The 13,188-nt window shown below is 39.5% G+C and overlaps 1 protein-coding gene across 4 annotated transcripts; it reads left to right on the forward strand.

Annotated features, from left to right (window-relative positions):
- The first annotated feature begins 505 nt into the window (after nucleotides 1–505).
- On the forward strand, nucleotides 506–10,826 carry HNRNPA3 (heterogeneous nuclear ribonucleoprotein A3). Of its 4 annotated transcripts, none has more exons than XM_034654786.1 (11): nucleotides 506–614; nucleotides 2,606–2,728; nucleotides 2,818–2,964; nucleotides 3,042–3,252; nucleotides 3,534–3,623; nucleotides 3,707–3,799; nucleotides 3,885–3,965; nucleotides 4,823–4,966; nucleotides 6,213–6,335; nucleotides 6,430–6,504; nucleotides 6,597–7,736. In XM_034654786.1, exons 1-10 carry the CDS (start codon nucleotides 609–611, stop codon nucleotides 6,480–6,482), a joined length of 1,071 nt encoding a protein of 356 aa, XP_034510677.1. In that variant the 5' UTR covers nucleotides 506–608; the 3' UTR covers nucleotides 6,483–6,504; nucleotides 6,597–7,736. The 4 variants fall into 4 exon arrangements, with proteins under 4 accessions (XP_034510677.1, XP_034510675.1, XP_034510674.1 ...); XM_034654784.1 differs by lacking the exon at nucleotides 6,597–7,736 and adding an exon at nucleotides 9,283–10,826 and having other exon boundaries at nucleotides 528–680; XM_034654783.1 differs by having other exon boundaries at nucleotides 528–680; nucleotides 6,597–8,551.
- The last annotated feature ends 2,362 nt before the right edge of the window (nucleotides 10,827–13,188 follow it).

A 13,188-nucleotide genomic window follows, 5' to 3' on the forward strand; every position in this document is an offset into this window, starting at 1 on the left:
ATTTAAGTTGGGGGTCGCAGGACTGTTCAGTGCGGGCCCTCACAGTGGGCGTCTCAGTCACAGAAACTGGTCTCTGGCACCCGGAAGAGTGTGAGGAGATGCCGAGGGGCCCAGAGGGCTTTCTTACAACCTTGAAGTACAAGAAAGAAAACTGGGGTTTTATTCAGGCACCGGAAAGAAATGAATTCGTAAGTGAACACCAAAAGGCCTACGTGGGGGTGGGGAAAGAAACGCAAGAAGAAAAAGAAAGGCCTTTTTCTCCCGTGACGAGCGGTCACAAGGCCTTCTCCCGACGTGGGCGCTCACCATTGGCTGAGTCCGAGCGGACGTCACCGCAGCAGCCCGGGCGCGAACGGCGGAAAGGGCGGCACCGCACTGGAAGTTGGAGAGACGCGCGCGTTCCCGCGGCCCGGCCCGCCCCCGTTCCTCGCCAGCCAACCCGCTTGTCCATACTCTCTTCGCGCCCAGTTGGCCACGCCCCTTCCCGACTCGCCCCTCCCCCACCAGCACGGCGGCGCGCGGAAAGCGCGTCACGTGACGACTAGCCCCGCCTCTTCCTCTCGGTCCCATATTGAACTCGAGTTGGAAGAGGCGAGTCCGGTCTCAAAATGGAGGTAAAACCGCCGCCCGGTCGCCCCCAGCCCGACTCCGGCCGTCGCCGTCGCCGCCGGGGGGAGGAGGTATTAGGGGGAGAGCGGGGGGTTGATGGGTAGTGGCCGGCGTGGGGGGCTTAGCTCGGTGGGAGCGGGGAGGCCGGGTGGACCGGATCGGCCGTCCCGCGCTCTGCGCTGAGACGGGCGGTGGGGGGGGGAGGGGAGCGGGCCTCAGAGGCCTTCTTGGGGCTCCTCGTCCTCCTCGCCCTCTCCTTCGGCTGCACAGGTGGCCCCTCGGAGGCGCTGCGTGGCTGGGGAGACCTCGGGAGGGGACCTGGTCCACCGGCCGCGCGGCCTCGGATTCGAGGCCGAGGGCGGCATGGCGGGCCCCGGCAGGAGCGGTTGGGAGGAGGCGGTGGGGGAGGGGAAGGGACGAGCAGTCACATCCGGGCGAGCGAGCAGGCGGGCGGCGGCCACATTGACATTGATCCGCTGCCGCGTTACGAAATGGCGCATTGGGCCGCAATGGCCGCCGCCTCGCTCCGCCGCCGGGAAAGAGCGCGGGATTGGAAGGAAGCGGGAGTAGGCGGCCCGGCAGAAAATGCCACAAATGGCCTCGAATCTTGCGGCCTAGTGCTTTCGCTGAAGTTAATGCCGGCGCGTTTCTAGTCCTTTCAGATATCTTTAAGGCGACGAGAATTTAACTCTCCTGTTTTTTCTTCGCAGTACCCTGTTGACAGTACGAAATTTTTAAAAAGTTTGCTGCTTTAAAATACTTCCTGATCTGCCATTCTTGCTAAAGTACTTAGAATTACACGTATTTTCGCGCCATGTGGGTCGGCTCTGGTTGTAGTTTTTCTTGAATTTTTGTTTGAGAGGGCTGCAACCACAGTTCAATTTTTCATGTGTTTGAGATAATTTCATGTGGGTTATAATTTCTTGTCATTTCCGTGTTCTATCGATTAAATGTATTAACCAATATTTGAAAAGATGAGACCAAGTGAATTGATGCTTTAGGCTATTAATCATTTAACATTTTTTTCTAGCATGTGACAATCTTTTCATATTAAATGCCTTAACATCTCTACTTTGGAAGACACATGAAGAAATTAGAATGTAAATGTGAGCCCCTTTATTTAAGGACTTTGGATGAACTATACTTAATGCATGCATTAAATGGCAGTTCGTGTAATTTAGTGAGGAGCTAGTTCAGTTGCGAAACAATTCGGACCGTATCTTTTTAAAAATCTCAGTTCCTGTTGTGCTCCATTATTGTCAAAAAGTATATACTATATTTAATACAAATGCAACTTGCCCTTTTTGTGACCCTGTAATATCTTTTTGAAACTTTTGCCCTGTAATACAAGTGCAAATAGGTAACTTTACAGTATAAAACCTGAAACATGTTAGTTACAGAAAGCTATCAGGATAGATAATGGTCGGTTTCTTTTTGTATTCTGGGGTGGGGGATAATGCTGGTTTGGCTTTTAATTGCATAATACCTATTTTAACCTGGCTGTGCTTGAAACTGAAGGATTTTTAAAAATTTGCCTCTCATAACCTTTAAGTTACATGCTTCACAGTTTTGTGGTTTAACATGGAATGTTTGAAGTGTAGATTGATGAGGGAAGACATGAAAAATGGTGTGGATGGAACACTACTATAGCACTTTGTTTTCTTAAAGAGCAGTTTGTCGGTAGACAAATAATTTGTCCCCAGATACTTGTAGCTGTAGTCTAAAGTTAAGGGACTTTGATTCTGGAATTTTTCTTGGACTGAAATGTAGTTCAGGTGATGTCGGCATTTGAAAGGCTGTATAGATATTTTTTTTTTTTGGTATTTGGGTACCTTTAACCATTTGATGTGTGATCTTACTCCAGTTTTTAATTGGACAAAATGTTAATGGTACATGAATTTGATGCTGAGTTTATTATTTGTAGCAGATTAAAGAAGTCTACATTTCAGCAATTCACCTGCTAAAAGAAATAATTAAAATGTATTTGTTTCCTCAGGGCCATGATCCAAAGGAACCAGAGCAGTTGAGAAAACTGTTTATTGGTGGTTTGAGCTTTGAAACTACAGATGATAGTTTAAGAGAACATTTTGAAAAATGGGGTACACTTACAGATTGTGTGGTGAGTTACTAAAGGAACAGAAAAAAGGTTGTTAAGGGGTGTAGGACCGCTACAGATGTATTTCAGTACTCAAAATTTTTGTTTTGTAGGTGATGAGAGACCCCCAAACAAAACGTTCCAGGGGTTTTGGTTTTGTGACTTACTCTTGTGTTGAAGAGGTGGATGCAGCAATGTGTGCCCGACCACACAAGGTTGATGGGCGTGTAGTGGAACCAAAGAGAGCTGTTTCTAGAGAGGTATTTTGATAATATTATGCTTTGTGATATGTGAGATTGTTGAAGAATTTGGGTTTTGACTTATTTTTTATTTGTAGGATTCTGTGAAGCCTGGTGCCCATCTAACAGTGAAGAAAATTTTTGTTGGTGGTATTAAAGAAGATACAGAAGAATATAACTTGAGAGACTACTTTGAAAAGTATGGCAAGATTGAAACCATAGAAGTTATGGAAGACAGGCAGAGTGGAAAAAAGAGAGGATTTGCTTTTGTAACTTTTGATGATCATGATACAGTTGATAAAATTGTTGGTAAGTAGAAATTTATTGGGACTTGAATGAGAAAACAGAAAAGGTCCCTTTGTGCTATGTTAGATTCGCCAAATTGCTTATCGTTTTGTATTGTTTGATAGCATATATAACATATGGTTCAGTTTTCATAAATGACATTTTAGAACACTCCCTCATTCTCACTCAGTCACTACTTACTTGATATTTGAGTAAGTTATGTAGTGATAAAGGTTATCATTTATATGTGTTTTTCCAAACCTCAAATAACTTCTGTTTGTTTGTTTGATTAAAACAAATTTTAGTTCAGAAATACCACACTATTAATGGGCATAATTGTGAAGTGAAAAAGGCCCTTTCTAAACAAGAAATGCAGTCTGCTGGATCACAAAGAGGTGAGTATTACAATATATACACCTACAGTAGGTGCGAGTGGCATTTGTAAAGTTTTTAAAGCTCTCCTTTGCCCGTGTTAAAGGTCGTGGAGGTGGATCTGGCAACTTCATGGGTCGTGGAGGAAACTTTGGAGGTGGTGGTAACTTTGGCCGTGGTGGAAACTTTGGTGGAAGAGGTAAGAGGGGTCTTCGATTGTGTCTGTCTGAAATTTATTGGTAAGCTGTATATTTATTTTTAATTCATGCCTTGATTTTCCTCAGGAGGCTATGGTGGTGGAGGTGGTGGCAGCAGAGGTAGTTATGGAGGAGGTGATGGTGGATATAATGGATTTGGAGGTGATGGTAAGTTTTTAATGGATGTTTGATACTTTGATTTTGTTTCTGTACTTTATGGAAAGTTACATATTTGTTTATATTTTTATTTCAGTTATAACTTGCCTGGCTTCACCATTAAAGTATTCTGAACTAGATTTTTCCCCCCTAAATTTGTAGCATTAACGAGTTCCTTTTTGGCCAGTAACATTTATTTTACTAGCGTGTGAGCTGAATTGTCTGTCTCGGGAGACTGTTCACTGTTTTCTTTAGTGAACTTTAATTTCTAAAAATAAGAAAAAATTTTTTTTAGTGTGAAAAGATATTTATGCATTCATCTTAATCCTCACAAGGCCAGGCTTTTTTTTTTTTTTTTAAAGATTTTATTTATTTATTTGACAGCCAGCGAGAGAGGGACCACAAGCAGGGGGAGTGGGAGAGGAAGAAGCAGGCTCATAGCGGAGGAGCCTGATGTGGGGCTCTCCCATAACGCCAGGATCATGCCCTGAGCCGAAGGCAGACCCTTAACCGCTGTGCCACCCAGGCGCCCCCCCCCCTTTCTTTAAGTTATTTGACAGCCAGAAAGTACAAGTGGGAGGTGGAGGGGAATGGCAGAGGGAGAAGGAGAAGCAGGCTCCCCACGGAGCAGGAAGCCTGATGTAGGGCTCAATCTCAGGACCCTGGGATCATGACCTGGGCCTAAGGCAGATACTTAACCAAGTGAGCCACCCAGGCACCCCAGCCCAAGTTTTTGATGCTCTGTTAATGAGGTATTACCAGTTTTTAGAATGTTAAGTTATTGGTTTATTTTCAAGTTGATCAGTTGTAATACAGGGTTCAGTAACTTAACACATTTATGTTTTTGTGTGACTTCCAATTTTTTTAAGGTGGCAACTATGGTGGTGGTCCTGGTTATAGTAGTAGAGGAGGCTATGGTGGTGGTGGACCAGGATATGGAAACCAAGGAGGCGGATACGGTGGTGGTGGTGGAGGATATGATGGTTACAATGAAGGAGGAAATTTTGGAGGTGGTAAGCTTTCACTTGTTCTAAATGTTCAAAATTGTTTATAGTTCATAACGTATTTGAAAATATTAAAATGCAACATTTGGTTAAATAGTAGTACTAGGAAATACTCAAATGATGAAAGATTAAACTGAATTTTCTCGCTTTGCTGGCTATTTATCAAATGGGTAAAAATACGTTCATTATGTAATTGAAATGGACATTTTTCATTAATGTACTTATTGTCAGAATTCTGGGCATTTTTAAATCGGACAAATGGGAACTGCAAATTGAATGTGCAGACACACTGAAATGAACTGGTCTGGAGTTAAAGGGACAGAAGTCCTAGGTACATTTCAGACAATAAGCAAGTTTGCATCATTATTTTACGATAACTACAGGTAAAGAGCTTTGTTACAAATAATGCACTGAGTTTTTTGGGGGTGCATTAATGTTCTGACAAGGTTTTTAGGGTTGGGTTTTTTTTTAATTTTTAAATTTTTCTTTATTTTTAAGTACTCTGCTCAACATGGGGATCGAACTCAGACCCAAGATCAAGAGTTGCATGCTCTACCCACTGAGCCAGCCAGGCACCCCTAGAATATTTGTTTTTTTAATGATTTTTTATTATATTGTGTTAGTCACCATACAGTACATCCCCGGATTCCGATGTAAAGTTCGATGCTTCATTAGTTGCGTATAACACCCAGTGCACCATGCAATACGTGCCCTCCTTACTACCCATCACCCCCTCCCCTCTAAGGCCCTCAGTTTGTTTCTCATAGTCCATAGTCTCTCATGTTTCATTCCCCCTTCTGATTACCCCCTTTCTTTATCCCTTTCTTCCCCTACCGATCATCCTAGTTCTTATCTAGAACATTTTTTTTAACAGCCAATTTAAAATACCTTCTTTGTCATTGACTTAGAAGTTGTGCTATGTCCAAATCGGAGTGAATCAAGCAGAGTTTTGATGGGGTTAGTGGTATGAAGCCAAGAATATGCAAGGATGTTGGCATCTGATGTAGAACAAAAGATGACATGTATTCACGTACATGCTCTTCTGGACCATCTTCACTGTTTCCCCTCTTAATGCCTGAAGTCTGCAAGCGGGCATCTGTTGTGGAGTCCATAGCTCTATATATGGTTTTTGAAGGGTTGCTTTGTACATTTCCTAGAGTGTGCTGTCATGATTATGGAAAGATAATAGGCGTGTGTATTAAAGGAGGAAAATAATTTTGTAGGTTAACCACAAGTAAAACTTCTGTAATTTCAGGTAACTATGGTGGTGGTGGGAACTATAATGATTTTGGAAATTATAGTGGACAACAACAATCAAATTATGGACCCATGAAGGGGGGCAGTTTTGGTGGAAGAAGCTCGGGCAGTCCCTATGGTGGTAAGTACTCCCCCCCCTTTTAGTTAAAATTTCTCATGGATTTCTTAATTTAAAAACTTAAAAACATTTTTTTAAAAAACCTGTGTATTTCTAGGTGGTTATGGATCTGGTGGTGGAAGTGGTGGATATGGTAGCAGAAGGTTCTAAAAAAAAAATTCAGAAGAAAAGGGTAGGTATCTTTAAAATTTTATCATGATGATAAAGAATATGTGGAACTGTTCACTGAGTGTAATAATTTTTTTATCCTGTATTATTCAACAGGCTACAGTTCTTAGCAGGAGAGAGAGCGAGGAGTTGTCAGGAAAGCTGCAGGTTACTTTGAGACAGTCGTCCCAAATGCATTAGAGGAACTGTAAAAATCTGCCACAGAAGGAACGATGATCCATAGTCAGAAAAGTTACTGCAGCTTAAACAGGAAACCCTTCTTGTTCAGGACTGTCATAGCCACAGTTTGCAAAAAGTGCAGCTATTGATTAATGCAATGTAGTGTCAATTAGATGTACATTCCTGAGGTCTTTTATCTGTTGTAGCTTTGTCTTTTTCTTTTTCTTTTCATTACATCAGGTATATTGCCCTGTAAATTGTGGTAGTGGTACCAGGAATAAAAAATTAAGGAATTTTTAACTTTTCAATATTTGTGTAGTTCAGTTTTTCTACATTTTAGTACAGAAACTTTAACAAAATGCAGTTTTGAAGGTGTTTCCTTGTGAGTTAACAAGTAAAGAAGATCATTTGTTAATTACTATTTTGTATGAATTTTGCTAAAGTTAACTGTAAAGAAACACCTGCTGACTTGCAGTTTAAGGGGAATCTATTCTCTGCATTTCCAAACCATGAAATGAATGGGCTCTGACATGTGGAGAGAATAGATATTTGTATGTTTGCAATGTGTGTTTTAGATAAATAGAATTGGGTATTTAAATTAGCATATTTGTGAATTTAATAGCGTTAAGATTTACCTTCAAATGAAAAAATCTCAAAATTCCTATTTGGTTTTTGTGCATTTTCTTTCAAAATGTAATCATATGATTTTAGTGTGTTAGTTTTGCTGAGAGTCCTAGCTGTGTTTAGAACATCTCCATTCTACATTCACCTTGGTCACATGTGAACTGCCATAGTTTTATTTGGGTGTAAAGAATGTCTACTGCCCTCTTTAAAATTCTGGAAAAGGGGTAGTGGATGTTTTCCCTTCCCTTAAAAACCATTCTTAAAAACTTCAAAATACAGGACCACTAAGCCTGTGTCTGAGCAAATTAGTGGCTACCCTTTTTTTTTTTTCCCTTTTCAAAGCACAAGAGGCCCATAAGTCTTCAGTTATTTTCCTTGGTTTAATATATATATTTTTTTGGTACAAGCTTTCAGAAGCAAGAGAATAAAAATCATGCATTGTTGAACCCTTAACTGGCTGGCATGCTTTCCTGTTTGTACCCTCTGTATTTTATTGGATAAAACCGAGGACAGTCTAGATAAAATCCCAGATGACTTTACTGCAGTAGAAGTGTAGCACAGTTGCTTAGTACAAGCTTCTCACTTCCCAGAGACCTGAATTCACATTTGCATAGTCCGAGTTCTTGCTCACTAATATCCAGAAGAACACACTGTTATTCCATGTGTATGCTTGAACCTGAATCATATTGGTATGAGTTAGCAGTTTGGTTTGGAAGACCTTGGTTGAGAAGAGTTTCAGATAAGGTCATATATATAAACACCAATGTCTACTGTTTTGCGCCAGCTAGTGCTTACAATTTCATTCAAGCCCTAAGTTGTGTGCTCTGCTGTTATTCTTTCTTTGGCAGTTGAACGTTGAATTCGAGATTATTTTTGTTTTCAGAAGTACTAAGCAAAACAAGCAATAAAAAGGGGAATGGGGCGTGCTAGTGTTTGAATATGCTCTCTTGTTGCTCTAATTCTGTGCCTCTGTGCATTATTAATATTTGGATGCATGCAATGCCAGCATGGAAATCGGTCTTCACAGATACTGCAGTTCTCCAGAAAACACTCACAAACCAATAAATGTAACAGACAACATTCCATTTGTTAATGGACATATGTGAATAAGCAGCGTAGAAAATAGGCTAATATTAGAAAATGGTTAAGTCTTTAACAACTTCAAATGTGGTTATATAAATGGACACTGTCAATGTTCATAACTTAAACCTGGGTACCTGGTCAAAGTACTGCTTGGGAAACATTTTATTAAAATTGAGCTAAATTGTCTCAAGTTCTTTTATTCCACATAATAAAGGTTGAAGGAATGGGGGAGATTAACATTTCCTGTTTCTGTTTGTGAAATTGTTTGACACAACCTTGACAGTATCCTTTAATGGCATATGAGGTTAATTGTACTGTTAACAAACTTTTTATGTTCTGGAACTAGTTTAATAGTGAAAATATTTTCAGTAAGTTGATGTTTGCAACCTATAAGCAGGTGAAATCTGTGTATGTAACCTGTTTATAAGTTGTATTAGCTTAGTTCTTGTGAACAGTGTGGAAAAGTAAGCCATGAGGAGAGCGATTTAACCAGCTTTAAAGGACCTAAGATGTGCATTTTAAGCACAGTCTGGATCAAAGGAGACTCACTAAGACAGGACTTCAGCAGCCTTTTGAGTATGGACAAGTCAGCATAAATAAAGAATGACAAGGCAGCAGCAAGAGCTTCAACTACAGAGAAGTGAAGGCATAAGATACTATGGTGATAGTGAGCAACTTTCCAAAAGCTAGTTAAATCTGCTTATTACAACTGAAATATCGAAGAAAGTCTAGCAGGAAGGAGCTCTTCGCCTATTGGAACATCAATGAGAGATAGTTGCCACAGTCACTAGGTCTAGCATTTAGACCTGCAAGGAAGGGCAATAAGCATTTAGGTAAGGCTTGAATTTGAATTTTTTCACTAATTAAAGAGTAATTTTTTGTAAAGCAAGGTAAGAGTAATCTTTTTGATTTGCAGGTTGAATGAGAACCCTTCTTGCCTAAATGAGGAATGTCTTTCCTACCATCTTAAATACGAAGGTTTCTGGCTGGGTAAGGTTTGTAGCTCACAGTAAAAGCTGATGACACCATTTGTTTCCCTACAAATACACATTACATATTTTCAAACTATTAGGTACATTGGCAAAATTATTCAGCTGAACACTTTGAGAACCACATAAAACAGTTTTAGGCCCTGCAACAACCATGAGTATCTTGAGTCAGATGTGGCCTCATGTATATAATTCATTCTTGGTGTCTTTAGGGTACAGGTGATTTTTGGTAAGAGGAGGAGTAAGGTAATAAGCATGACACAACAGAAGCACTAAACTGCCAATCCTCATTTGTCAGGTGAACAGATAGAAAAATGGTCTTCATTCAAGTGGCCTCAAATTCTCTTGCATATAAATTCAGGGAATTATTTGAACTAATAAGATACACTTTTGGTTCTTTTTATCCAGCTGTCCAGAACTAGTAGGGCCTAATTATGCTAATGTTTCCTTTTTAAAAGATTTCCCAAAGAATGGTTAAGATATTATTTATTATTCATATCAGTTGCTGATTATTCATAAGGGCTATTGCTGCCTCAAAGGGGCTTGTTAAAAATTGAGATTTGAGGGGTACCTGGCTGGCTTAGTCGGTAGAGCGTGCAATTCTCACTTGGGTTTATGAGTTTAAGCCCCATGTTGGGCAAACACTTGGACAGGCTTCATACAGTTTCTAAATTATAAGGTTCATAAGTAGATAGGTTAGTTTGCCTAAGTTTATTCTCAGAAAATGACTGGTTGGCTCTATTTCCGTACCTAAATCAGAACTGAATTTCTACACATAGATTGAAGTGTTGAAGAAGGTAATACCCTTTTCATTAAAATTTCTTTACTGGTTTTAGTGTTGAAATTAAGACAGGAAACATTTTTTAAAAGGCATTGTTCTTTACAGTCCATCTCATTTCTTATGAAATAAAGTGATTTTATGTAAATGTAGCTCCACTGTCATTCCTGAGAAATGTGCTCTTCCGTCATAGCACCAGTTTAAAAAAAAAGGTTCTAAAGAAGGGGAAATGGTTGAGGCAAACTTCAAAGCTGATCTTGTCAAGCCATCTCACGTTACCGCTTCCTACGCTACATTTTTTCAAAAAACCCCAAGAAACCTGATGCACACTGAAATCTTGAAGAAAATTGGGTAATAAAGATTTGTTAAGTATCTGAACAACTGAAATAAGCTTGTTCCACTATGTAAGCTTGTTCCACTATGTAAGTCACAACTTGAAACATTTCTAGTTAAGAGCAGTATCTTGGAGTTCCAATAATTGATGTCACAAGTAGTCGGATAATTTGCAAATTAATGCAGGGGTGATGAAAGGATTGTTAGCCTACATAATACTCAAGATTACTTTTAAATTTCAATGTTTTGTCCTGATTTTTAAGACTTAAGAGGTGGTCTGTAATGGATTCAAATGTTTCATTTGTAGTATAATGAAATGTTTACAGAAAGATAACTTTTTCATTAAAATATTTTTAGAAATGTGTGTGTTGTTTTTGTACTTCACAGTGTCCATGTGATTTTAAACACTAGGTGAATATTACATTATTAGTAAAATAACAGGAAACTTGGAATGATCCTTTACAAAGCAGTAAATTTTAAAGATGGATTCTATTCAGTGGAAAACAAATATGTGACACTAGAAATAGGTGTGGAAAAAATAAACTGAAAGCCTATTAAGGATGTAAGTCTTGAATACCAGTAGGTGAGATGCTGGGGTGGCAAGTGAGGAATGTGAACTTCGGGGAAAGAAATAGAGTTAAGGTTATGATACCCCACCACCCCCACCCCCATCAAAGGCAGTGAATTGGTTGAGTCGGCTGTGGTGTGAGGTTGGGCTGGGAGGAAAAAGCATGAAATTTAGTCAAACTGCATTTTAACCCAAATAAAGGTGATAACAGTTCTCAAGGTGATGAGTTTGTAAGGTAGATCTTAGAGAATTGTGATTTTTAGGAAAACTTGACAGCACAAGTAGATTCTTAGCGTTCATAACATGTTAAATACTTCATGTGAGGAATTTAAGCTGTTGGGATTGCAACACATTTTACTTGATTACAACACATGCAGTGGTTTTGTTATTGTGTAGCTTTAAGTACCTTATATCCTAGTTCAATAGAGTCCCAAAGTAATTCGGCAAGAGTGGACTTAATTTCTACCAAAATAAGTATATTAGCCATTTTTTTCAGAATGAAAATGTTAAATATTCAGGCAATGAGAAAAGATGGGAATCTTCCACGTATTCATAGACTGTAATTAAATCTTGGAGATTAGTGTTTTGCAAAAATTGGACCTTGTTACAGTTAGGATCGTATAGAAAGTACCAAGGATTGGGAAGGGGTTAAGGTTAATAATAGATAAGGTACACCTTTTTTGCTTAGATTTTTTCCCCAAAGACCTGTAATGGCAGGGTGTGTTGAACTGCCATCTAAGCGATAAAGGTTAAGTGGACGTCCTACTGAAAGCTAGCTAGGAAATAGGAGTTTGCCCAAGATAGCTTGTAAAATTTATTGATAAATGTGGATAAATAGTGTTAAGTACAAGTGTGTTGGCAGCTTTACTTTAAAATACGAAATGGTTAAGGGTCACTGCATCCATGTGTATAGCCATTACAATTGTTAGGAGGGCCTATAATCACAAAGATGAATATCAAATGTTAACTACTTAACACCTGAAGTTAAAATACAGGTAATTTTCACTTAAAGATACATTGTTAGTCTGTGCACTGTTGACAGAAATGTTGAATCAACTTTTGTCCTTTAGACTATGTACTTAGGAAAAGAACTGATGGGTGGTCTGTTTGGATTTAATCTTTGTCTCCTACTCTCAAATCCTTAATAGGTATTGGAAAAATGCAATAGGTTTTTGTGTCTTCGTATCAAGTTAACTATCAATAAAATAGATACGAACTTAAGTTGTTTTGTGAGCTTGGGCAAGTTACTTGGGGTTTCTTTTTTACGCATGCTAAACTTTGGCAGTGTGATGCCAACAGACCCTTAGGCATGTTGGTTTCATATACATTAAATATGTACAATTAAACATTACATTGAAAATAGTAATCAAGGGGCACCTGGGTGGTTCAGTCGGTTCAGCATCTGAGATACAGCCCCATGTTGGGCTCTGTGCTGGGCGTGGAGCCTGCTTAAGATTCTCTCCCCTTCCCCCTCGAAAAATAGTAATCAAAATATTAAGTTTGATTTAGTAATACATGCTTCAAGTATTAAGTGAGGGTAGTGGGTCTGACTTCAGACTTTGAGGTGATGCACAAATGGTATTTTGAAATAACAGGAATCTGGTAAGGATTTTTAACACTTTAAGCATTGTGAATACTTGTGATTTGTTGTCTCTAATATTGAAGGAAATGTTAAATTTCATTAAATGTTGGAAGTAGTCAAAATTTTGACATTCTATCCAGATTAGTTGTTTTACCAAATTATTCTTTTGTAAAATGGAGATTATACCTACCCTCATAAAGTCTGAAGGTTAAATAATAATGGCTTAAAGAACTTAATCTGTCGCCTGGTCCATGGTCCCTAAAGATATTTTTGGTGGTAATTACAGGTACTGTCTTAATATCTTCAAGCATAGTTAAAATTTAATGGGTGACAAAGTTAATTATGCCAGTGTCTTTTAAGATTTGAGAGCGAGCAACAGAGATAGCCAGAAAGCACAAGGGGGGAGGAGAGGGAGAAGCAGACCCCTTGCTGAGCAGGGAGCCCAACTCAGGGCTCCCTGCCAACACGCTGGGATCCTGACCTGAGCCAAAGGCAGATGCTTAACCCAACTGAGCCACCCAGGCACCCGTTACGCCAATGTCTCAAAGAGTTCTTCTCCCCATACAATGAAC

Source organism: Ailuropoda melanoleuca, chromosome 2 (assembly GCF_002007445.2).
Source record: "Ailuropoda melanoleuca isolate Jingjing chromosome 2, ASM200744v2, whole genome shotgun sequence".
NCBI lineage: Eukaryota > Metazoa > Chordata > Mammalia > Carnivora > Ursidae > Ailuropoda > Ailuropoda melanoleuca.

What these genes read in the sequence shown, in the direction of transcription:
- HNRNPA3 (XM_034654784.1), top strand. Translation starts at nt 609, where the DNA reads ATGGAGGTAAAACCGCCGCCCGGTCGCCCCCAGCCCGACTCCGGCCGT. An exon ending in GTCGCCGCCGGGGGGAGGAG is followed by an intron (nt 681 to 2,605) that starts GTATTAGGGGGA and finishes TTGTTTCCTCAG; the next exon opens with GGCCATGATCCAAAGGAACC. An exon ending in TAATGGATTTGGAGGTGATG is followed by an intron (nt 3,966 to 4,822) that starts GTAAGTTTTTAA and finishes AATTTTTTTAAG; the next exon opens with GTGGCAACTATGGTGGTGGT.